General features: G+C 43.8%; 1 protein-coding gene across 4 annotated transcripts in view; it reads left to right on the forward strand.

Annotated features, from left to right (window-relative positions):
• Positions 1-25314, forward strand: part of AFF3 (ALF transcription elongation factor 3) — a 519828-nt gene that overhangs the window by 418925 nt on the left and 75589 nt on the right. For 3 of the 4 annotated variants that reach the window (XM_037020011.2, XM_037020012.2, XM_037020015.2), the window contains one exon: positions 1104-1144. In XM_037020011.2, coding sequence (XP_036875906.1) covers positions 1104-1144 — 41 coding nt within the window. The remainder of the gene's footprint in view (positions 1-1103; positions 1145-25314) is intronic. The other variant, XM_073239775.1, reaches the window with a different exon arrangement.

The following is a 25314-nucleotide window of genomic DNA, read 5'->3' on the forward strand; positions in this document are numbered from 1 at the left end:
ATTTAGGTGTAATGAGGAATAGGGTGGGAAACATTCTGGTGTCCCTGGTCAACACGGAGCTTGATATGTATAGTGTACAAGGTGAAAATGGGCTGTATGCACTTCTTATTTCCTGGGGCACCCAAGTAAGCCTTGGTCTTAAAGGCCATGCTTTGACCCCCACCCCCCAGCCAATTATGACCTCTGAGACAGAGGACAAAGCATGCCCTCTGCCTTTCAAAGTCTCAGAGCTCAGTGATAGAAGGCACATGGAAAAAAACAGAATAGGCAGACAAAAGGAGGTGAATACACAACTGGGAGAATCTGATGGAGAAATGGAGGCCTTATCATTTTCTTTTTTCTCTTTGTTTTTTGTATTATGAAAATTTAAAGCACATACAAAAATGCTCAAAATAATAAAATAAAGCCCCAATGTGCTCAGCACATAGCCTCAACAGTAATCAACCCAAGGCCAGCTTGTTTCATTTATATGCCAGCCCACTTGCCCTACCCTCCAACTGTATTATTTTAAAACAAATTCCAACGTCATATAATTGTACCCATAAATATTTCAATATGAATCTCTTAAAGAGCCCCCAAAATTGCCACAATATCATTGCTATGCCTAAAAGAAATCAAAAATCTCATATCATTGTATTTCCAGTCAGTATTTCAATTTCCAATTGCAATGACTTTTCAATCTGAAGATTTATTATAACTGGGTCAAAAATTATACCTTTGTTGGGAAAGAAGCTACAAAGAAACCAAACAGATCTTTTTTCTTACAGGAAAGTAGAATAAAGCAATGGTAAAGTGATTTCAGGAAGTAAAAATGACAGAGTTGTGAGCCCCTCCAGGTCTCCAGAGACCTACCTGCCCAAGCTCATCTGTCCGGAACCCGCGCCTCCCCAAGGTCGCCCCCTGGTGGCAGGAGTGCCCTTCAGGGACCTCAGCTAACTTCAGGAATGCTCAATTCGTAACATGACAGGGCTCTCTACTGCTAATAGTTTAATATTTGGCCACATGGCAAGAAATGTATGTGACACAGGTTTTTTTAAAGTGTTGATTGAGCACATAATTTAAAAGTCAGAATACTAAATAAACATCTCTGCCCTTTCTTCCAGCAGGCAGCCCAGAGAACTGCTCTCCACGCTCTGTCTGACAGGTACATTTTGTCATTTTTATGAACTATAAATTGCTTTATGATACATTGAGCCCTATTTATTGTGCCATATAATTCATAATCGGATTTTGTCCCTAAAGTGTCTGTGAACTGGGATGTTAAACATTTTGCATGCTTGGATTTGTCATGCATGTGTGGAGTTTATTACTGCAAAAATCGCCTTGTTGTATTTCATAGAAAGTATGAAGAATCCCTTTTGTGCAATGACACAAGAGACAAGAAACTTAGAGGAGAAGGCCTGAATGGCACAGTAAATTCTGAACTTTGGAACTGGTTGAGATCTAAGCTCATTTTTCAGCAATAAGTACTTCATGTATTTTGAGATGTTTTCTTCAGACTTTTTTCCATATCATTTCACCAGGAGCTGGCTGTCTTTTGGTGAGATTCTCTCTTGAAAAACTTTATGTGCATAACCCAGTTGATGGTCCTGAGTCCCTGACTTTTCTACCCCTTGCTTCGGTTTGGTTTTTTTCTGACTTGTGTTATTGAATGAGATACGTAAACCTAATAAATAAGCACACTCAAGCTGTAGTCACACCCCACTTTGCCTGAAAGACTGTATATGAAGATAGTTGAACAGGGATATATAAAAGGTACTTTTTAGAACAGACTGAGCCCTTTTTTGTCTTGGTTCGTTTTCGATTCTTCACTCACAAGCCTGAGATGTTTGTGTGTGTGTGTGTGTGTGTGTGTGTGTGTGTGTATTTCTTAAAGAATTACTGGTAGGTAAAGGTGAAGTCTCTGTTGCTATCCACAAGTGAGGTTCTGCCAGTGTTAGAACCATCTGGAGATGATGTGGCCCTGGCTGGCTGGTGAGCACCTTGGCATTGACTAGCTGACATCACCATCATCCCCTCCTTCCCGAAGTGTCTTTTTTTTTCTTGGAATGAGCAATAACTGACTGTGTAATTAGCTCGGTGCTGTGCCTCTCCAAGGTAAAATTTGTCACTTAGGCAAATTTTCTGTCCACATGTGTGAAAACATTTTCTCCATAGTGGCAGACTGGGCGTGAATACTTCCATTTCAGTTGAAAAGCTCTTCCATGACAGCCCACTAGCTTGTATGCTCTCCGAGTGGCTGCCACGTGGTCTTCTGGAATCATGTCTGGGATTTTCACAAAAGCTGATAACTATACTGCTTCGGAGTCTATTGGTAGAAGGAAAAGAGACTCAGGATCAAAACATTTAAAATCTGACACATTAATTCCTTTCCTCTACATATTTATTTCTTCCCTTTGATTTCTTAAGTAAGTGACTCCTTCAACAAAATGCATTGAGAAGCATGAGGAAGCTCTCAGTTTACAATATTATGTCCTTGCCAATGGTTACGAGGTTCCTTTTGGGGGTACTGAAGATGTTGTAAAATTAGATTATGGTGATAGTTTCACGATCCTGTAAATACACTAAAAAACATTGAACTGCACACTTCAAATGAGTGAACTGCGTGGTATACAGTTTATACTTCAGTGAAGCTACACATGCAGACATAAATGTCATGACATTTGGTAGAATGAGTCAAAACCTATTTTAGGAAAATGCAGACTCCCTTCAAAGACATGGTTGCAGATACGAAGAAACATCATCAGAAACTAGGACTAATACATCCTAAGGCTTCTTCCCAAAAGATACAGGACTCTGTCTTAGGTAGAAAATGTACATGGATTTTAATGATGAGCAACACTATTCCTTTTGACTTTTTTCTGATATTCTCACTAAAACCCCTTGTGAAGCCCAATAGTCAACTAGTAAGCTGGCATCTTTGCCTCTATTGATTACTGCTAAGTGCACAATACTGTGAGAAAAAGAAGTCCATTCCCTAGAGACACAGGGGATCCCCATTGTCATTACTTTTCTTGTGAATTTCTCAACCTTCTAATGTAATGTAGCATTTTCCCCTTAAATCTAACAGTTTTTCTGTTCAAAACTGAGGGGACTTGGCTCATTTCAAATTAATGAGTTGACTTTGTCTGCTATGCTAGCAAGGCAATTGTGTAAAGCTGCCTTCTCTGTGCTCTTTGTGTTCTGTTTACCACTAATTCAGGGCCACAGGAGTCATTTAAATAAATGAGAAACATCTGTAATCATCTGGAGATACAATCTTAAACTCTTCTTCAGAATAAGGACTTAAAAGACCTATTGAATCAATTGGATTCTTATTTTCTAGTTTTTAAGTTAGAGAATGTTAACAGGTGAGAGATGTCCTTTTCTAGCACATTACTAATCCTGCTGAACAAACCAGTATTTTCTAGAAAAGGATCACTGGGACTCCAGGTCATACCACTGATCCAGTATAAAGGACTTGTCTGATACTCTGACAGAGGAACCACCCAACATAGGGATGGAACAGAAGGAAGATTCCATCCTTGCCAAGGTGGCGATCTAGCCCAATATCTCTAACACAACATCTCTGGCTACTTACAGCCTCATGTTAATCTATTACACATTCATTTATACAGATTACTCTGTTTTCCTAAACTACTTTTTCTGCCTGTCACCCCTTGATATAAAATTCAACAATGATTTGGCAGCACTTTCGTTTTTAGAAAACAAGAGCATTTTTCAGACCTAAAAGGTGCTCCCTGAGTTCTGCAATCCTGGAGTTGAACAGAAAAGCCCACGCCGGCTCCAGCCATGCCACCCGCAGGCTCCTTGTCTCCGTGCCCTGATGTCTGCTCCCCTGTGGACCCATTTCACTTGCATTTAGCTCTATAACTGTCTTGAGTACCCGGTGAACACAAGGACATTGGATTCAGGAGAGCCATTTTGCTTCAAGACGTGCACCTTGATGATGGCATAGACTTGGCTGACTGGCAGTCATGGGGGGTTGTGAGTTTATACTATAGGAGGACAGTAGGTCCTTAGTTGTTCTCTGCTTCTCCATAAGAAAGCCTGCCTTTGAGGCTTGAATCCTGGCCCTTCTAAGGGCAGATAGAAATTTCTTCCCTGTGGCATGTCAGAAGGGAAAGGATATTCAGGAAAGGAAAGGAATTTCTTCCAAAGGTCCTCTTGTCTCTTTTTTCATTTCTCTTCTTTCTTGGTTTAAATAGGCATTCTAGCAGAAACCCAGTATCTGGCGATTAATACCATATGTTTGCAGTGAGTCCTCAGCAATCAATACACCACCTTGATAAATTAAAACTGTGATGTTTCCATTACCTACCTTTAAAAAGCATCTGTGATCACCCCCAAAGAAAACCTTCGGCCTTGTTTGGTTTGCCTACTGTATGGTTCAGCCGAAACAGCCAAAGCATACCACAGGTCAAAACTGGGTCTTCATGTCCAGGCCATTGTGCCGTCCTGCAATGTGGGGAAGGTTGTGTGAGGACAGGATGGCACAATTTTTATTCCTTTCTATTGCTGACCATGGAACTTTTCATCTGCCCATTTTATGCCTTTGAAAAGTCAGCTGGCCTTCCAGAGGCCCACTGGTGCCCCAAATCATAAAGAAAGCAGGAGACCAGGACAGGAAGAGGAAGTACAATTCTCAACAAGGTAAACAAGCCAATTATAAGAAAACCTCCATTTGTCAAGGTACACAGTCCTTCCTCCTTACCCACTCCTCCTAATGTGCCTCCCAAGGGTTTGCCTGCTTACAGATTATTGTATCAGATGGGGTAGAGAGAGGCAGAGGAGAATGGGATAACTGGGCTTGTGGTTCATTCCTAAAGGTAGGAATGTGGTTCATTCCTTTAATGTAGACACACTGCACTGTGGAAGCTGCCCTGTCACCAATAATGTGGAAAATACGCAAAGTGCTGTCGGGAGAAGGAAGGAAATGTGTGCCGCATATGAAGTGCCTCTGAATGTGATTAACTCCCCTTCATAAGTAGTAAATAGGAGATAACTGTGATCAAAAACGGGATTTGTGTGATTTATCAAGCTGAGCAACTGTGCATGTGTGGAGAAGCTGGAGGTCAATCTTGAAATCTGGGGCAAGAGGATCACTCGGAAATTGCCAGGACTAAGAAGTTAATCATACCCTTGGACTGCTTCCATCTGTCTCAGGGCAACAGAGCTGCTGCAGAGCAAGCAGCCATGCTTTATAGCAGCAGATCGGGAATTAATATTTGCTGCAAAACCTCAAGCCTCATTTGCAGTAACTTGGGTTTTATAAAAATGGAGCATAATTTCATATGAATAAATCACATTCAGCTAGAAACAGGAGATGCTGGGAAAAAATGTGTTCGATTTAAAAAAAAAAAAAAAAGAAAAAAAAAAGGAAATGAGCAAGAAAGCCAACATGAAAACAGTTGTTGAAGTGATGGCACTTGGAGGGCAGGAACGGCGTGTGGTTAAATCGTGCGTGCGATCATCTGCTGCAATGTCAGCCTGCCACTCCAGAGCTGGCTGTGTTTTTTATAGCCTTGGAGATGCATCACCACAATGTAACCCGTCTGCCCATCTGGCCATATCCCAGGTCCAAGATCCATTTATATTGAAATCCAAACAACTGACACTGCTTTATTCGTTTATGTCACGAGTATTTGTTGAGCGCATCCCGTGGGCTCAGGCTGCAGGGCGCCGCACTGTTGCAGTGGCGGTGCTGAGCACATGGCCCCGGCCTGGCTCCTGGCTTCACTGTCCGGGGCACTAGTTTGCACAGAGAAAGGCCGCTGTGGGCTCATTCATTTGCTGCTGTCGATTTTGCCCTTCCTCAAATAAATCTCATCCATCAAATCTCCTCTCCCCATTAGGGAGAATATAATGAAATTGAGTCAGTGAGGTACAGCCTAAAATGAAGGAGTTTTATCCGCACATGGGTCTGATCTTTGTCCTAAGGCAGGACCGGAAACGGCCCCATAGCGAGGAGGGGAATGCGGGGTGGGCATTCAGCTTCCTGACTGCTGGTCAAGTGGAACAACTTCAACTGAGCAAAGGGAGCATGTCGGGGGGTGGCCACCAGCACAGAAGTGAAACCCCCTGGGTAGCATTTTACACCATGTCCCTGACGTCAAGACAGGAGAGTCCCAGCTGCCATGCACTGCTAATATGTGGTCTCTTTTTTAACGGTCCAAAAGGAGGCATGAGGGACTTCTGAGAAAGTTTTAAATTTCCAGCACTGGGTATGCTAAAGCAGCACACTGGAGGGTATGTTACCACCACACCCTGAGACCCACGGCAGTCTCTAGTCTCTCCAGTACCAGGGAGTCCTTAAAATCACATCTTTTTGGTATACTCTGTAAATAAAAACTTTTTAAAGAGCTTTAGAGTTTAGAAGCACTGTCACTCTGACTGCCTCACTTTATGATCCTCGTAGCAAACCCCGTGAGGTGGGAAGGACCCATTTGCACAGATAGGAACCCTGAGCCTGAGACAGGTGGTGCAACTCACTCAGGTCACAGGTAGCAAGCAGCAGAGCTGGAACTAGACTCCAGGGCCTCTGACTCCAATGAGTAGGTAGGGTCTCTCATCCTCCATCATATAGCAACAAGGCAGGCATGGAAGGGCACGGAGACAGGTGGCTTATGCCACATTCTGCATTCTAACAAATAACTTAGTCTGTACTCATCCTTTATTTATTCCTGTTAACAGTTATCATAATCCTAACATTTCTGGCTTCATTCTTTTTGTCCCTAACTCCTAGCACAGTTCCTGGCAATTAGGAGACACAAAAAGTTATTTGATGAATGAAAGAAAACAAAGAACAAACGAATGAATGAACTAAGACCAATGTTTTGTAGTTAAACCATGGCATCCTTGGGTTTTTTGTTTTTGTTTTTGTTTATGTTTTCTGTCTTTTTTATTAAGGTATCATTGATGTACAATCTTATACTCAGGTTTCACATGAGCAACATTATGGTTACTAGACTCCCCCTATTATCAAGTCCCCACCACATACCCCATTACACTCACTGTCCATCAGTGTAGTAAGATGCTATAGAGTCACTACTTGTCTTCTCTGTACTATACTGCCTTCCCTTGCCCCCTCTATATTATGGGTGCTAATCATAATGCCCCTCAATCCCCTTATCCCTCCCTTCCCGCCCACCTTCCCCAATCCCTTTCCCTTTGATAACCGCTAGTTCATTCTTGGGTTCTGTGAGTCTGCTGCTGTTTTGTTTCTTCAGTTTTTGCTTTGTTGTTATATTCCACAGATAAGTGAAATCATTTGGTGCTTGTCTTTCTCCCATGGCTTATTTCACTGAGCATAATACCCTCTAGCGCCATCCATGTTGCTGCAAATGGTAGGATTTGTTTTCTTCTTATGGCTGAATAATATTCCATTGTGTAGATGTACCACCTCTTCTTTATCCATTCATCTACTGATGGACACTTAGGTTGCTTCCACATCTTGGCTATTGTAAATAGTGTAATAAACATAGGGGTGCATATGTCTTTTTTGAATCTGTGATCCTGTTTTCTTAGGGTAAATTCCTAGGAGTGGAATTCCTGGGTCAAATGGTAGTCATCCTTGGTTTTAAACAGAAAATACCTTTGTTCCCATTCCCCCACCCCCTCCCCTACTTTTCGGAAACTCTGAGTGTCTGCCATTGCAGCAGAGCACCCCTGGAGCAGCGGTGGATGGTCAGGGGCTCCTCACTAAGGGAGTCAAGCAGGTGTCCATGCCTATAAGAGTCTGTAGAACAGAAAAACACCATTAACTGCCAGACAGGCAGAAGAGTAAACTTGGAATTCTTTTTAGAAAATCAGCCCAAAAGTAAGCTAGAAATTCTCCAGAAAATACTTCACCCAGCACCATTAAATCAGAGTGAAATTACATTAGAAACCAGTAACCAAAAGAGAACTCTGTGATGCCAGAGGTTTCCGGCATGGAGTGGGGTGGGGCCAGGTGACCTCTGGCTCCTCCCTCACTCCCCTCCCCACTTCTCATTTCTGTGCTTTGTACTGTTGGCACCACTTAAAATGCTCTCCACCAATTACTCATTCTTATTTTCCGGCATTCACCCAGTGCATACTTACAGCACTGAGCCCCTTACCCTGAGTGGGTATGGCATGGTGCTGGCCTCTTTGGAAGACACAAATGTTTATTAGGTGTGTCGCACTGTCCAGGAGTTTACGACATGGGGGAGGTGACTTAAGCATACGCATGACTACTGTGTGTGCAGAACGCTGACTGGTGCATCCACAGTCATCAGCCTCACTGGGGTGGCCATGTGCAGGCACCACCCTAAGCTTCTCACAGACATCACCAAACCCTCACTACAACCCACCCAGCCAGGAAGGGGAAATTCAGCATTAGAGCCTTAAAGAGCTGATATTTTCAATGAAGCCTTATTTCATTTCCTCTTCTAAATGCTCTCCCTAAAATCCTAGGGAATCTGGGTTTCCAGGAACACATCACTTACCCACAGTATTACAGCTGTAAAGCCCCAGAGTGGCCTGACTCTAGTCACTGCTCTTGGCTGCTTCAGTAGCACCCTCTCTCATCAGGTTATGAGAAGTAAGGGTCACCGGAGGTGTGTGGGCAAAGTGCTAGGGACCCTCAGAGCACAGAGGAAGGGGAGCGGGAGACATTTGAAGTAGTGGGTGAAGGGTGTGCAGCATTGGGTGACCCAGGAATGCTGTCTGCCAGAAGATGGCCTGAGCAAGACAAGGCTCTGGGGTTGAGCCGGGGGCAGCAGGCACTTCTTTCCTCTGGGTTGTGGGCATCCAAAGGGAAAGGTGTCCGAGAGTCGTTCCAGCAGCCACCACTGCAGGGCTGTCGGCAAGGGTCGCCTTATGCTACACAGCACTTCAGATGTGGGATCGAGCCTCATCTGCCACTGAAACCTTAAATAACCAGTTCACCCGCCTCCCACAGCTCCTACTCCATCAGCACCTCATATCACTGCTGCCAGAGGCCTGCTCCTGGCCTTTGCTTGCTTTATGTATTCGTGTCTGGCCTTGGCAACTGACTGGAGAACAGGACTCACGTCTTGAGTATTGGGTAGTACCTTACACAAAACGGCTGCTCAGCAAGGACTTCCCACATTCCTTCCCAACAAGAAAGACCAAGAATTGGAACTATCACTCAGCTCTGCTCTCAGGAGAAGGAGGGAGAAGGAAAATGGCCAAATCACTGGCCCAGCTTTCCCTCTTCACAGGACATTTTGAAGCAAACATGGGACTTTGAACCCTTGAACTTGAGCAAGAATTTGCCTCGGGGAAGCATTTACCCATCTGAGTCTGAATTGCATGAACAGGATGATATTAATGCCCTCCTTGTTAGGTCTATGCCCAGGCGAAATGACGTGATAAATAGAGAAAGTATGTTGGTTATCCATCCGTAGGGCAGCAATTACTCTATCACACCGCTAAGAGAAGCCACTCAAGATACCATGAGATACTCTTTGATTTAAGTCCTAGCAAGAGGTTTTAAAACCAAGCGAGAAAAATATTAGACTTTGGGTTTAATATATGAAACCATGAATAATTACTAGTATGGGCCCTGTTTTTATATTGACATTATAAAAAAATGAATATCAACAAATCCCAAGAACTACCCTCACTTTTGCTTATACCATCCATATTTCAACATATGTTCTGATACAGCCTGTTCTTCCCTACAACCCAAATGTGGCTCCTGGGACCTAGGTGAGCCTCACATAGGCCCGCAAGGAGGCTGTCCCTCGTCTCTCCCACACCATCTTCCAGCCACCTTCACACAGAAGAGCCATCCTGGGTCCTTTCCAGACACCTTTTCCAGCTGATCTCCAAAGAGTCAGTCTCACTTTATTATTTCAGAGTAAATAATCCTTATTTCAAAAGCAAGCAGTGATTCTCAGCTAACATGGGGGATCCCTGGTAGAGATGTGTTTGTGACTGAAGAAAAAAATCTGAGCCACTTAGTCAGCACTCTGCTGGCTGATAGGCCGATGACACCCATCCATACTCACAAAAGCGCATGCCCTTGGCTTCACTGCTGCTCCCGCGGGCCACATGCGTGTCCTGGGCAGCCCTGTGGGGGCTGTTAGCACAACTGACTGCATTAACATCATGAGCAAACACAGGCTGTCAAGTCTAAAAATCAGCTTTTTAAAAGCCGCCCTAGTTCTAATTTCCCCATTAAAACTAAATGGCTCCAGAGAAGCCATTGAAGTCTATCAGGTAAATAACACACACTTTAAAAGGTCCCAAACATGCATTTTACACAATAGAACAGAGCAGCCTGGAAGAGAATGCCACAGCTCTTTTGAGTAAATAAACAGTGAGTTGTATGAAGCCACTAATTGCCCTTTAGGATGGTTCACTGGGTTTGGGGAGGGTTAGCGTGGACCTGCTGCCTGCTGTCTGGTTGAGGAGGATGGGTCGGGGGCCTCTGCGTGAGAGTACATTGTAACCCTTTAGCCACAATGCCCACAAGATCCTCGAGCCCGCAGGAGCAGTGGGGTGTACATCAGCAGGTTTGACGTCTCTAAGAAAGAATCATAGTGGTGACAGCCATGCAACAATGGGAATATGCTTAATGCCACTAACTTGTGCACTTGAAATAGGTTGAAGTGGTAACTTTGATTTTATATATATTTCACCACAGTAAAAGAGGAAAAAAAGGGGAAAAAATGAATACACCTCTCTGCACACCCTAATATTCCAAGCTCTCCAGGAGGGTCCCCGAGCTCGGGTCTAGGGTGGAGGAGAGCCTCTGTCCTGAGTGTGAGGTGCTAGGGCTCTGCCTTGGGGAGTCCCTCCTTCCCTCCTGTTAGGAAAGGCCTCTCACAGGTGACCCTGGCATCCTGGGGTGGGGACACCCACTGTCCCTGCCCTGCTCCTGGAGCCCGGAATCAGTGACCCTGGGGCAGCAGAGCTAGTTGTCCACAGCATGCGTGTTAACCAGCCTCGGGAAGGGGCCCCAGGGACCCAGACACCCCTTGGAAGGACTGACATAACTATTAGGACCATACTTTAAATTACTAGCTTTGACCCATTATCATCTGCCCATGTCCCCTCTCTTCTGGACTCACTCTCTCAGACTAAGTTGACAGAATTACTGGAGGTGAAGTATGTAAATGACACAATTCCAAGTGAGTTTTACTGAAAGCCTTTGTCGCTGTCTCATACTCCTCTTGAACACCGTGTCTCTGGCACTTCCAGATCAGGGACATACAGAGCTGTGTCTAAGGTTTGTGGCTCATTGAATTTTTAATGCTTACAAAATAGTTTTAATGTATCCAGTACACAAGACATCTCAAAGTTGGACTTAAGAGAAACAAAACTAGTATTTAACAGCTCAGCTTCCTATATTTGGCCTGTTGTCTAGTCTTTTGTAAAAATATTTCTGAAGTCAGATTACACCTATACCTTCCTGAATAACTACTTAGATTAAATTCAGCACTTGCCGTCCTGCATGGAATGTGTTGATGGTTATTTAGTGGCCAGTTCTGTTAACATGTTTAAACTGATTACACATGACGACATAATCTATAGGAACCCGGACTCCCCCGGTTTTAAATTTTGCACATGTGGTCACTATGACCACAGACCCAGATCTGGGAAATTGAACTGGATGTGAAAGAAACCCAGGAGCAGCAGATAGTATGATTTACAGGAAAAAAGATGTTAAAAAGCTGCATTTTTAATACACTTGTGTATTTCCTAGCACGCTGGTGCCACCAACTTTAGACAGGTCACTCACATCTCTGCCTTTAGCAAGTGGAGGGCCGGCTGGAGAAACATTTGTACTGGGTGGGCGGTTTTAAAGCCACTAGACTAGGGGTTTGGTTTTGTTTAAAACCAGACTACTTAGCTGCTTTTCACAGAAGTTTATTTAAATTTGACAACACAATTGTTTTTTGTTTTTGAACATCTCCTTTTAGTGCCAAAAGCTAGCCCAAGGCCTGGAGTCTTCTGTCTCTGCTTAAGAGCCTTTCAGGCCAGTGCCTCCCACCCACTCCCCCCCAGCATGAACTCCCCCCAGACAGTCCCATCAGGCCAGTTTGCTCTTTGCACTAGCAGAGCCAGCTGGAGTGAGCAGCCCCTCCAGCTGCTGGCTCTGCACAGGGGCCCCTCCTCCCGGCTCCTCCACTCCCAGGTCAGCCTCTCTGGCCCCCTCCTCTGAGGCCCTGCCAGGGGCAGTGCCGGGCCTGCAGTGGCCAAACTAGCCAGCTGACCTTTCAGCACGAGGTTTTGGGATCTGCTGAGCTCCCCGCTGCTGCTGAAAGGTTAATGTGCTCCCCTCCAGCTGGAGCAGCCTGACCTTTCCAACTCGGCCCAGCTCCTTTCCCTGTGCTGGCTCCCAGGCAAGGGACTAGCAGCCAGCTGCCACACCATAACCTCCGGATGGCCGGATGGCCAGCAGGATGCAGCGCCCACCTCTGCCCTCTCCAGCCAGTGTCAGAGCCCGCCCACCTGCATCCATTATTTATGATAACCACTGGAGCTCTGAATTCTGAGCAGATTCCACAGCCCTGCCTCCTCTCTCTCTAATTCTCCATGGCCTCTTTTCTTGCTGCCCTCTACCCATTGCACTGCGCCTCCTGAGAGGCAGTGTACACGTGTGGCTGTACCCATTAATTACTTACAGGTCCTTTAGGTTAAAATGTTGACACCAGCCACTTATGGAGGGAAAGTCCATGGCCCTTTCTCCATGTCACAGGCCAAGTCTGTCTGCTTGCTGGCCCTGATCCAGCTAATTAGATGGGGCGTCCAGGAAGCCCAGCATAGGCCAAGAGTCTGAAGGCCTGGCAGCTCCCCATGGCCCCATTTGCCCTGCTCACAGCCAGTGAGTCAGAGAGCCAGGGTAGGCCGTGGTTCCTCATCTTCAAATGGAGACAGTAACCTTATTCAGCCAGCCGAATCCTGCCACTGGGAGGACAGAAGGAAGGTCACACATGTGAAGTTACTTCCAGCCACAAACACCACACAAGCACAGAGAACCAAGGAGTTTTATTAGTTTGCTGAGAGAATTCGGGAAGGACCTGTTCCCTTTGAGCCACAGCCACAGCCATGGAGCTGTTTAACATAATTCTAGAAGGACAGCAGGCACGGACCTTGCTGCTCATAGAAGATGAACGCAGAGCTGAGTCAGCGTGCTCTCTCTGACAGAGGCCTGGTCTCCGGGGTGCCACGCTGGCCTCTGGGCTTGTGGAGGAGCGTGTCCACTGCACCAGGCCCTGGGCTCAAGCCTGACGTCAGTATCCCATTTCATCCCCAGGATAGCACACTGAGGTGGGTGCCTGTCCCCACTCTACACATGGGAAAACTAAAAGCTAGAGCATGGGCTCACTCACCCAGAGGTAATGCAGGGTAGAGCTGGCCAGAGTGCACATGGTTGGGCAGCAGTGTGGCCTTGGGGGTAGCGGCTGGACTGGCAGTCCCAGCTGGGGCGACAGCAGGCTGCTCATCCTTGGGCCTCGTCCTTGCCCACCCAACTGAAACACCCTCACCTAGACAAAATCCAGTCCCACTGCCAGCTAGCACTTAGCCCAGGCGTGAGCTGGCTCACCCACGTGTCGGAGCGTGGTTGCACTGCATCAGAGAAGTGCTCGTTGTTTGCCGCACGTTTGAACATAGGACAGGATTGAACAGGCACCTACACAGGATCCTGCTAGGGGCTGGCCTGGCAGACAATGCCTCATCTGCTCCTCTTCTGTCCAAGAAAGTAGTTCTAGGGATCTCGGCCCTCCTTCCATGCTCTGCACTTAAAACAGATGAAGACTAAAACTTGAAAAGTGCTGTGGTCATGCTTAGACAGATTTATATGAGGAGGAAAGGAGAGCCAAGCCAACATTATTTCCCAAGACTTCTATTTCTTGAAGATTTTTTTTTTCCCCTTCCAACTGGCAGAGAAAAACTAACATTCACTAACATTTCAAAACAATGTCCAAATTTTGCTCACATCTCTACAGGGACTTTAAAATGTGAGCCCTACCTGCACATTGTTCCTTCAGGCACCAGTTATCCATCATCCCAGTTTCCTCACCTCAGTCAAGAGAAGGGAAGCTCTGGGATAGTGGAGGCCTCACAGACACACAGAGACTCTCTCAGGACATCAGAAGGTCTGTGACAGCAGGGGTCCCAGCCCTGACTGTCAGACTCACTTTGTGACTCCAGGCTGTTCCTTCTGCCTGGAGCAGTTCTCCTCCCCATCCCCCCATTCCCCTCCCCTCCTACTTGTTTCTGCTCATCCTTGAGGTCCCAGCTTACACATCCTGTCCCCTATGAGGTCCTCCTCCCTTTGCCATCTATTCCCATAGCACCCTCCCTACCTCTTGGTGACACTCACCACTGGAGTCATGAGCTGCATAATTTCCTGCCTTCCTGGCAAAGACAGGTCCACCTTGTGCCTGTCAAATTCTGGCACCTGGTGTGGTGCCCAATGCTCACCTTAGCACTCACTAATCACCTTTATTTCTCTGAGTCCTTTTTTCTCAGCTGTTAAATGGAGGCAGTGATACTGTCTGTCCACCTTGAAGTATTTGTCAGCCCTTAAGAGATTACTTTTGCAAAAGAGCAATGTAAAACAAAAAGCTTATCACAAATAGTATACGTTTTTCATAGCGTAGCTGCTACAAAAAAAATGGCAACTTGCACAGCTGTGACCCTTGATAAGTAATAAAGTCAGCACAGCCCATTCCATCCTTGACCCTTAATCAAGCAATGACTGGTAACTCTTCTACAACAGTAATTAATGAAATAAGTTACACAGTGACAATGGTAGTAAATATTATAATATAAAAGCAATCGCCAAAGTGGCAATTTTAATTCAAAATTATTTTAATTACATGGGACTCCAACTTATTTAAAATCCTGTCTCTACAGAGCCTCTTCCAAAACTGTCACCACCTTGGTTACCTGGAGATAGTCTGTGAAATTTTCTCCCACGTTGAAGTTAGTGAGCATCTTGGGGAATGCCAGCTGATAGGCAGCTGGGCAGGTTACAGGCAGGAACCGGGCCCCTTGGGAGGCTGTTATGCTGCTCTTGCTCTCTGGGCATGGGTGCCCAGCCCCAGGAGATCCAAAGCCACAGTGTGACTCCCCAGCTGGTGAGAGTTGCAGTTCCCGTACCCCAGCGTCATTACAGGCAGTGTCTCCTTCACTCTTCAGAGTGTCCCAGCTTAACCACAGTGAGATAGCATGTCACACCCATTAGGATGGCTACTATCAAAAAAACAGGAAACAACAAGTGTTGATGAGAATGTGGAGAAATTAGAACCCTTGTGCATTGTCTATGGGTGTGTAAAATGGTGCAGCCACTATGGGAAAAAATATGGCACTTCCTCAAAAAAATTTAAAAAATGGGACTACCATACAATCCAGCAGTTCCACTTGTGGACATATACACCAAAGAACTGAAAGCAGGTTCTTGAAGAGATAGCAGCATTATTCACAATAGCCAAGAGATGGAAGCAGTCCAAGCGTCCATAGATGGATGAATGCATAAAATGCGGTATCTTCATACGATGGGATACTATTCAGCCTTAAAAAGAAAGGAAGTTCTGACATGCTGTGTAACATACTTTGAGAACATTATGCTAAGTGGAATAAACCACTTAAAGGATAAGCCACTTGAAAGATAAATACTGTATGTTTCTACTTACATGAGGTATCCAGTGTAGTCAAATTCGACAGAAAGTAGAATGGCAGTTGCCAGGGGCTGGGAGAGGGGAGAAAGGGGAGTTTAGTGTTTGATAGGTGTGGATTTTGGGGTTTGTAAAATGAAAATAATTTTGGACATGGAGGGTGGCGATGGGGACAAAACAGAGCCAATGTTCTTCTGAACTGTACACTTAAAAATTGGTAAGGTGGTAAATTTTGTTATATGTACTTTCCCACGATTTTTTTTTTCAAGTAAAATGTTCTGGTTTAGACCATAAATTATATGGCCACCCTAATTATACGTCATTTTGAATTTGTGTCTGTCAGTGTGACTCAAGAAAACACTTTCAATGTAAGCCTTTTATTCTAACTACGGAATGAAAAGCCCTTCTTATGAAAGAATCCAACCTCTGGGCAAGCAGGCAGGGAGACTTTTCAAGGATATTTGTTTGGACTGAGTGGCATTATAGGTAGCAGTCCGCACAAGAATCAGGCCACCAAGGAAGGGAAATCCAACTCAGTCCTTTCCTTAACATGGGGCAGTTTCTTTAGGAAAGAAAGGCTCCCTGTGGTTTCGAGAGTGCTAGTCCCAAGCCTCTGGAGGGCCAAGGGGTGGATGGCAGGGCCAGGCCACCCCCAGCAGCTGGGGCCTGCACTAGGCCTTCTCGGCTGACCCAGCCCTCCTCCAGACCCTGCTCAGATCAGCTGGCAGAGCTTCCATCTTTGAGACTTAGCTAGTAGCGTCCTCCTCCTGACACATCCTTCTCCCTCTTAGCTCCCCTGAGAGCCCCATGTGCTCTCAAAGGCTCCCTCCTCCATGAGTTGAGCCTGGCACATGCCCAGCCTCTCTCTTTTCTCCCAGGCAGGGGCCCCTTAGCTATATCTCACTATGTGAAAACGCCCCTATGGATCTGTCAGTATCAGCCCTCTCTACACCTGTGCTGGAAGGCAGTTCAATCCATTTCTTCATCTAGAAATTCTAATATCTTCATATGGCCACTTGAGGATTCTAGATTAGCTGGCTGGTGTTGCAATCCTCAAGATATAAACAAGTTTTGTTTCACTGGGAAAATGGTTACATAAGGCTCACTTTTCATCCCTTTCAATGCCTCCAAAAGCTTTAAAGGGCAATATTTTAACCCTGAATTTTGTAACTTTGAAATATACTCAGATGATATTTTATTACCCCTTTGCTTTTATCTTCTGTTCTTCTATCACGATGTCTATTGTATTCTGTTGCTCTTAAAATATATCTTTGGCAACCAGAAATATGAATTCCCAGGCCCCCAAACTTCCTGATCTGTGATTAATTATAATTAATCCTCTTCTATGTCACTCCAATCTATGATCCTGTCAAATAACCCAGAACACACTTTGCAAAATTTCAAGCAGGAAATCCCTGCACATTATTTAACAGTGATTCTCTTTCCCAGGTGTCATTCATTTTCCTTAAATAAATCATCCACAGACATTTCAGGACCATTGCCTCAGTGCTTGGCACCATATGTTTTTACTTTGGATATGTTAGAAAGATCACAAATGTGTAGTTTTCCAGGTTTAGTAAATAAAAATACATCAAGATGGCAGCATAAAGGTGAGACACAGGCCTCCTCCCAAAACATGTAATATGAAAATATAACTAATACAACTAATCCTGAAAGAGCAACAGGAAAGAAGGCTGCACCAGACCGTATATACCTGGAGAAAAGAACAGACCTCACGGAACAGGATAGCGTGCCAAAGCCATGATCCAGCAGGACCCAAGCCCCTCCCCTACCCCAGCTCACCAGCAGGAGGAAGAGAAGCACAGCAGGGAGTGGGTGGAAACCTAGGACTGCTGAACACCCAGACCCAGAGATCTGCTCTGGGAGCACGAACCTACATTGCATGGTGTTCTGGAGATTAGTGGGGTTGGAAAGCTAAGACAGGTGGAATACCTGAAGAGATGGAGATTCCAGCCACTTGTGGAAATCACAGATCCACATCCAGCTGCTCTGGGACAAAAGAAAGGCGGGAAGTCTGAGAGACATCCTAACAGCGGGAGGGCTGCTAAAGGGGCAAGGATTGCATAGAGCTTGCAGCGCAGGAGAAAGGACAGGTGGACAAAATTGTCTGGGTGCACTCTGCCCAGCAGGTTGGGAACATTCAGGATCTTCAGGTGCTCCATCTCCCTGGCTGGATATGCAGCTACAAGGCTCCCCACCATGATATGCAACCTGCTGCACCTTCCTCCTGGCCAGCACACACCGGCTCACAAATCGGCAGTCCCAGCCCTAGCATCAGGCCAGCCAGAGGGAAGCCCCGCCTATGGCAGCTACAAATACAAAGCACAAAGGCTTACACCTGTGTGCTCAGCCCACTGGTTCTGGCAGTGGAGACAGGCATCGCAGACAGGAATCAGGAAAAAGATCTTTCCTCCCCCCAGGCAGCAGTGCTGCTCCCCTGCTACCCTTGACATCCCTCCAGGGGCTGAGCAGCTCCAGAGAGCAGAGCTTCTGGGCACTAGAGGGCACCAGATACAAATGTAAAATGTCAAAGGAATGTGGTTCAAACCCAAATCCCACAAACACCAGGAAAAAGGTCAAGTGAAACTGAACTCATCAATCATCCTGAAAGAGATTTCAAAATAAAAATCATAAACATGCTCCTGGAGACACACAAAAATATTCAAGAACTCAGGGAAGAATTCCAGATGGAGATTAAATACATAATACAATATCAGAAATGAAACATACAATGGAGGGATTTAAAAGTAGATAAGATATAGTGGAGGAGATGGTAAATGGAATAGGAATTAGAGAAGAGAAACACAAAGAAGGTGAGGCAAAGAGAGAAAAAAGAATCTCTAGGAATGAAAGAATATTGAGAGACCTGTGCAACCAATCCAGACAGAACAATGTTCTCATTATATGGGTACCAGAACAACAAGAGAGAGGAAAAAGAAAAAGGAAGTATCTTTGAGGAGGTAATTGCTGAAAACTTCCCCAATCTATGGAAGGAGATATTCTCTCAGGCCATGGAGATCCACAGATCTCCCAACACAAGGGACCCAAGGAAGACAACACCAAGACATATAATAATTAAAATGGCAAAGATCCAGGATAAGGACAGACTATATTAAAAGCAACCATAGAGACTAAAAAGATCAAATACAAAGGAAAACCCATCAGGCTATCATCACACTTCTTGAAACCTTACAGGCCAGAAGGGAGTGGCATGATGTATTTAATGCCATGAAGCAGAAGGGCCTCAAACCAAAAATACTCTACTCGGCAAGATTATCATTTAAATTTGAAAGAGGGATTAAACAATTTCCAGATAAGCAAAAGCTGAGAAAATTTACCTCCCACAAACTATTTCTATAGTGTATTTTGGAGGGACTGCTATAGATGGAAGTGTTCCTAAAGCTAAGTAGCTGTCACCAGAGGAAATAAAGCCACAGTAAAGAAAGCAGAACAATTAATTACTCAGCAAATTCAAAATTAAATCAACTACCACCATAGTCAGTCAAAGGATAGACAGAGAGAACAGAATATAACACCTAAAATATAAAGAGTGGAGAAGGAAGAAAAAGGGAGAGAAAAAAGAATAATCAGACTGTGTTTATAATAGCATAAAAAGTAAGTTAAATTAGACTGTTAGACAGTAAGGAAATTATACTTGAACTTTGGTAACCACAAATCTAAAGCTTGCAATGGCAATAAGTACATACCTATCGATAATCACCCTAAATGTAAATGGACTGAATGCACCAATCAAAAGACATAGAGTCACTGAATGGAATTAAAAGCAAGAACCATCTATATGCTGCCTACAAGAGACTCACTTCAAACCCAAAGACATACACAGACTAAAAGATATTTCATGCAACTAACAGGGAGAAAAAAGGAGCTGTTGCAGTACTTCTATCAGACAAAATAGACTTGAAAACAAAGAAAGGCACAAGAGACAAAGAAGAACATTACATAATGATAAAGGGATTAGTCCAACAAGAGGATATAACCATTATAAATATCTTTGCACCCAACACAGGAGCACCTACATATGTGAAAAAAATGCTAACAGAATTGAAGGGGGAAATAGAATGGAATGCATTCATTCTAGGAGACTTCAACACTCCACTAACTCTGAAGGACAGATCAACCAGACAGAAAATAAGTAAGGACACAGAAGCACTGAACAACACATTAGAATAGATGGACCTAACAGACATATACAGAACTCTCCACCCAAAAACAACAGGATTCACATTTTCTCAAGTGCACATGGAACATTTTCAAGAATAGATCACATGATAGGCCACAAAAAGAGGTTCAGTAAATTCAAAAAGATTGAAATTCTACCAACCAGCTTCTCAGACCACAAAGCTATGAAACTAGAAATAAATTACACAAATAAAATGAAAAAGCCCACAAACACATGGAGGCTTAACAACATCCTCCTAAATAATCAATGGATAAGTGACCAAATAAAAACAGATCAAGCAATATATGGAGACAAATGACAGCAAAATCTGTGGGACACAGTGAAGGCCGTGGTAAGAGGGAAGTATATTGCAGTACAGGCCTACCTCAGGAAAGAAGAACAATCCCATATGAACAGTTGAAACTCACAATTAATGAAATTAGACAAAGAAGAACTAAAGAGGCCCAAAGTCACTAAAAGTTGGGACAAAAATAAAGGTTAGAGCAGAAATAAATAAAATCAATAAGAATAAAACAATAGAAAGAATCAATGAAACCAGAAGCTGGTTCTTTGAGAAAATAAAGTAGACAAACCCCCAAGCCAGACTTAAGAAAAACAGAGAATCTACACACATAAACAGAATCAGAAATGAGAAAGGAAAAATCACTATGGACACCACAGAAATACAAAGACTTACTAGATAATACTATGAAAAAGTATATGCTAACAAACTGGATAACATAGAAGAAATGGACAACTTTCTAGGAAAATACAACCTTCCAAGGCTGACTCAGAAAGAAACAGAACATCTGAACAGACAAATTACCAGCAACAAAATTGAACTGATAATCAAAAAACTGCTGAAGAACAAAACTCCTAGACCAGATGGCTTCACCACTGAATTTTATGAAACATTTAGTGAAGACCTGACACCCATCCTCCTTAAAGTTCTCCAAAAAGTAGAAGAGGAGGGAATACTTCCAAACTCATTCTATGACGCCAGCATCACTCTAATACCAAAACCACAAAGGCACCACAAAAAAAGAAAACTACACACAACTATCCCTGATGAACATAGAGGCAAAAATCTCAATAAAATAATAGCAAATGGAATTCAAAAATACATCAAAAAGATCATCCTTCATGATCAAGTGGGATTCATCTCAGGGATGCAATGATGGTACAACATCCGAAAATCCACCAACATCATCCACCACATCAACAAAAAGAAGGACAAAAACCACATCATCTCCATACATGCTGAAAAAACATTTGACAAAATTCAACATCCATTCATGATAAAAACTCTGAACAAAGTGTGTATAGAGGATAAGTACCTCCACATAATAAAGGCCATATATGACAAACCCACAGCCAACATCATACTTAACAGTGAAAAGCTGAAAGCTTTTCCTCTAAGATCAGGAACAAGATGACTCTCTCCACTATTATTAAACATAGTTCTGGAGGTCCTTGCCATGGAAATCAGACAACACAAAGAAATACAAGTCATCCAGATTGGTAAGGAAGAAGTCAAACTGTCCCTGTTTGCAGATGACATGATATTATACATAAAAAACCCTAAAGAATCCACTCCAAAACTACTAGATCTAATATCTGAATTCAGCAAAGTTGCAGGATACAAAATTAATATGCAGAAATCTGTTGCATTCCTAGATACTAATGATGAACTAGCAGAAAGAGAAATCAGGAAAACAATTCCTTTCACAATTGCATCAAAAAGAATAAAATACCTAGGAATAAACCTAACCAAGGAAGTGAAAGACCTATACCCTGAAAACTACAAGAAACTCATGAGAGAAATTGAAGATGATACCAATAAATGAAAATACAGCCCATGCTCATGGATAGGAAGAATTAATATTGTCAAAATGGCCATCCTGCCTAAAGCAATTTACAGATTCAATGCAATCCCTATCAAAATACCACACCATTCTTCAACCACCTAGAGAAAATCACTCTAAAATTCATATGGAACCACAAAAGACACTGAATAGCCAAAGCAATCCTGAGAAGGGAGAATAAAGCTGAGGTAATTACACTCGCAATTTCAAGCTCTACTACAAAGCCACAGTAATCAAGACAATTTGGTACTGGCACAAGAACAGACCCACAGACCAGTGGAATAGACTAGAGAGCCCAGATATAAACCCAAGCATATATGGTCAATTAATATACAATAAAGGAGCCAAGGATATACAATAGGGAAATGACAACCTCTTCACCAACTGGTGTTGACAAAACTGGACAGCTACATGCAAGAGAATGAAGCTGGGTCATTGTCTAACCCCATACACAAAAGTAAACTCAAAATGGATCAAAGACCTGAATGTAAGTCATAAAACCATAAAATTCTTAGAAGACAGCATAGGCAAAAATCTCCTGAATATAAACATGAGCAACTTTTTCCTGAACACATCTCCTTGGGTAAGGGAAACAAAAGCAAAAATGAACAAATGGGACTACATCATGCTAAAAAGCTTCTGTACAGCAAAGGACACCATCAACAGAAAAAAAGGCGTTCTACAGTATGGGAGAATATATTTGTAAATGACATATCCAACATGGGGTTAACATCCAAAATATATAAAGAACTCACATGCCTCAACACCCAAAAAACAAATAACCCTATTAGAAAATGGGCGGAGGATATGAACAGACACTTCTCCAAAGAAGAAATTCAGATGACCAACAGGCACTTGAAAAGATGCTCCACATCGCTAATCATCAGGGAAATTCAAATTAAAACCACAATGATATATCACCTCACACCAGTTAGGATGGCCAATATAGAAAAGAATAGAAACAACAAATGCTGATGAGGATGCAGAGAAAGGGGAACCCTCCTACACTGCTAGTGGGAATGTAAATGAGTTCAACCATTGTGAAAGCAGTATGGAGGTGCCTCAAAAAACTAAAAACAGAAATAACATTTGACCCAGGAATTTCACTCCTAGGAATTTACTCTAATACAGGAGCCCAGATTCAAAAAGACATATGCACCCTTATGTTTATCACAGCACTATTTACAATAGCCAAGAAATGGAAGCAACCTAAGTATCCATCAGTAGATGAGTGGATAAAGAAGATGTGGTACATATACACAATGGAATATTATTCAGCCATTAGAAGAAAACAAATCTTACAATTTGCAACAGCATGGATGGAGCTACAGGGTATTATGCTCAGTGAAATAAGCCAGGTGGAGAAAGACAAGTACCAAATGATTTTACTCATTTGTGGAGTAAAACAACAAAGCAAAACTGAAGGAACAAAACAGCAGCAAATTCAGAAACTCCAAGAAGGGACTAGTAGTTACCAAAGGGGAGGTGTGGGGGAGGGTGACTGGAGAGAGGGAGGGAGAAGGGGATTGAGGGGTATTATGATTAGTACACATGGTGTGGAGGGAGGAATCATCGGAAGACATGTAGCACATGGAAGACAAGTAGTAACTGTGTGGCATATTACTACACTGATGGACAGTCACTGCAGTGGGGTATGGTGGGAGACTCAGTAATATGGGTGAATGTAGTAACCACATTGTTTTTCATGTGAAACCTTCCATAAGAGTATATATCAATGATACCTTAATAAAAGAAATTGTAGTAAAAAAATTTAATAAAAATACATCCTAATATTGCATATTGTTCATTGTTTATCTGAAATTCAAATTTCACTGGGTGCCCTGTGTTTTATCTGGCATATATTTAGTGAAAGACCATTAATAAGAAAAATTCTATAAAAAATATTAGATCTTTGTTGGAAATTATATAAGGAAATGTTAGATCTTGTAGGGCCATCTGCATACAAACTGTGGATGCTGCTTACATCAAAATTCCATCTCAGCCTTTAAGAGCACTTCCTTGAAAACTAATTTTCTCTTTAGGTAGAATAAACATCTCACTTGCAGTTGCAGGAGTGCAAAATGGTTGCTCTTGATTTTCCACATGAGTGTGTGTCTTTGTGTGTGTGTCTGCACGTCATACTTGCTTCAAGTGCTGGACCTGTTTGGAAGTCCAGGTGGGGGTGGTGCCACTTGTGGTCAGAGACAGTGAGCTGAACCCTGCTCTTCATCCCCTACCTTACCTGTCATGATGGAAAACATCCGCTTTCCACTTTCCATAAGGCATGGGCTGCTGCCCCAGCACCGAGCTGACCTTTTGGTGGCATTTCTAATTTGGTTCTTGCTGAGTTATTTGTGCCAAGGACTGTCTGTTTTAATAAAGTAAAAGCTTTTTCTTGCTGCCACTGAGAATTCCTGACCTGTTCCCAGGTCTGTGATGAGGCCAAAAAGATTTTGCTCTTAACCTCTAAGAACCAAAGAGCTGATGAGCTGAGCGCATCACCTCCTATCCTGTGGCTGTCATGCTGCAAGTGGTTATCACCTCATATTAATTATTCATTGCCTAACTTTTCTCCAAATGTAATTAATAAGATAAGTTACACAATGGCAAGGGCAGTCAATACTATAATATAATAAAAGCAATTACTGAAGTGGCAATTTTAACTCAAAATTATTTTAATTACACGATACTCCAATTTATTTAAAATCCTGTCTCTACAGAGCCTCCTTGGAGCTTCCAACCTGTCACCACCTTGGTTACCTAGAGATAGTCTGAGAAATTCTCTCCCACCTTGAAGTTAGTGAGCAACCTGGGAATGCCAGCTGATAGGTAGCTGGCAGGTTACAGGCAGGAACTAGGATCCCAGGAGCCTAGAAGATAGCTGTGAGCTGGGCATTTTCTTTCAAAGGAGGACAAAGGGAGAAGGGGCCTGGAACTCCCAGAGGGATCAGCTTCCCGAGCCTGCGACCTGTGTGGTCTCATAGGGCCTCGTGCTCAGACGGTCCATGCTGGGCTTAATGCTCTGCAGTTGCCCTCTTGAAATCCTTAACAGTTTGATGTGTGAACCTGTGTTTCATAAATGGAGTCCAGTGGAACAGTGGGGCATGTGGGACGGCTTAGTGCCTTGGCTCGTGAGCCGTCCTGCCTCCCAGGTATGGGTTCTCAGGCCCCTGCTCCCCTGCTGGGTGCCCTGGCCCCACCCAGCATTCCCCTTTCCACCCTGTGCAGCAACTGCTGCCTCCCTGCACCAGCAGGGGACATGGGCGCACTAAGGGGCCAAGTAGGGCAGCATGCCCAGGGCACCACAGTGCCCTTTCTGCCCCAAGCTGGCAGCACCAGGGCCCACTTAATGGGCAACTCTTCTAGGACAAGCCTCTCCCCTGCTCCGATCCAGGTGCCCAGTGTGTCCTGTGCAAAGGTCACAGGACCCTTGGGGTCATCCATGTAGGCCTGGCGACAGGCCTTGGGAAGAGCAGGTGCTTGGCTTGCCCTCACCACTCCCGTGATGAGTCCCCCTAGGCATCTGCAAGGTCTGTACTTGCCCCACAAGTATCCAGGTGCTCAGAGAGCATGACATGAAATAGCAAATAAAAAAATCTTATGACCAATTGAGAGACCACAGAAGACA

This window comes from Manis javanica, chromosome 1 (assembly GCF_040802235.1).
Source record: "Manis javanica isolate MJ-LG chromosome 1, MJ_LKY, whole genome shotgun sequence".
NCBI classification, from domain to species: Eukaryota; Metazoa; Chordata; class Mammalia; order Pholidota; family Manidae; genus Manis; species Manis javanica.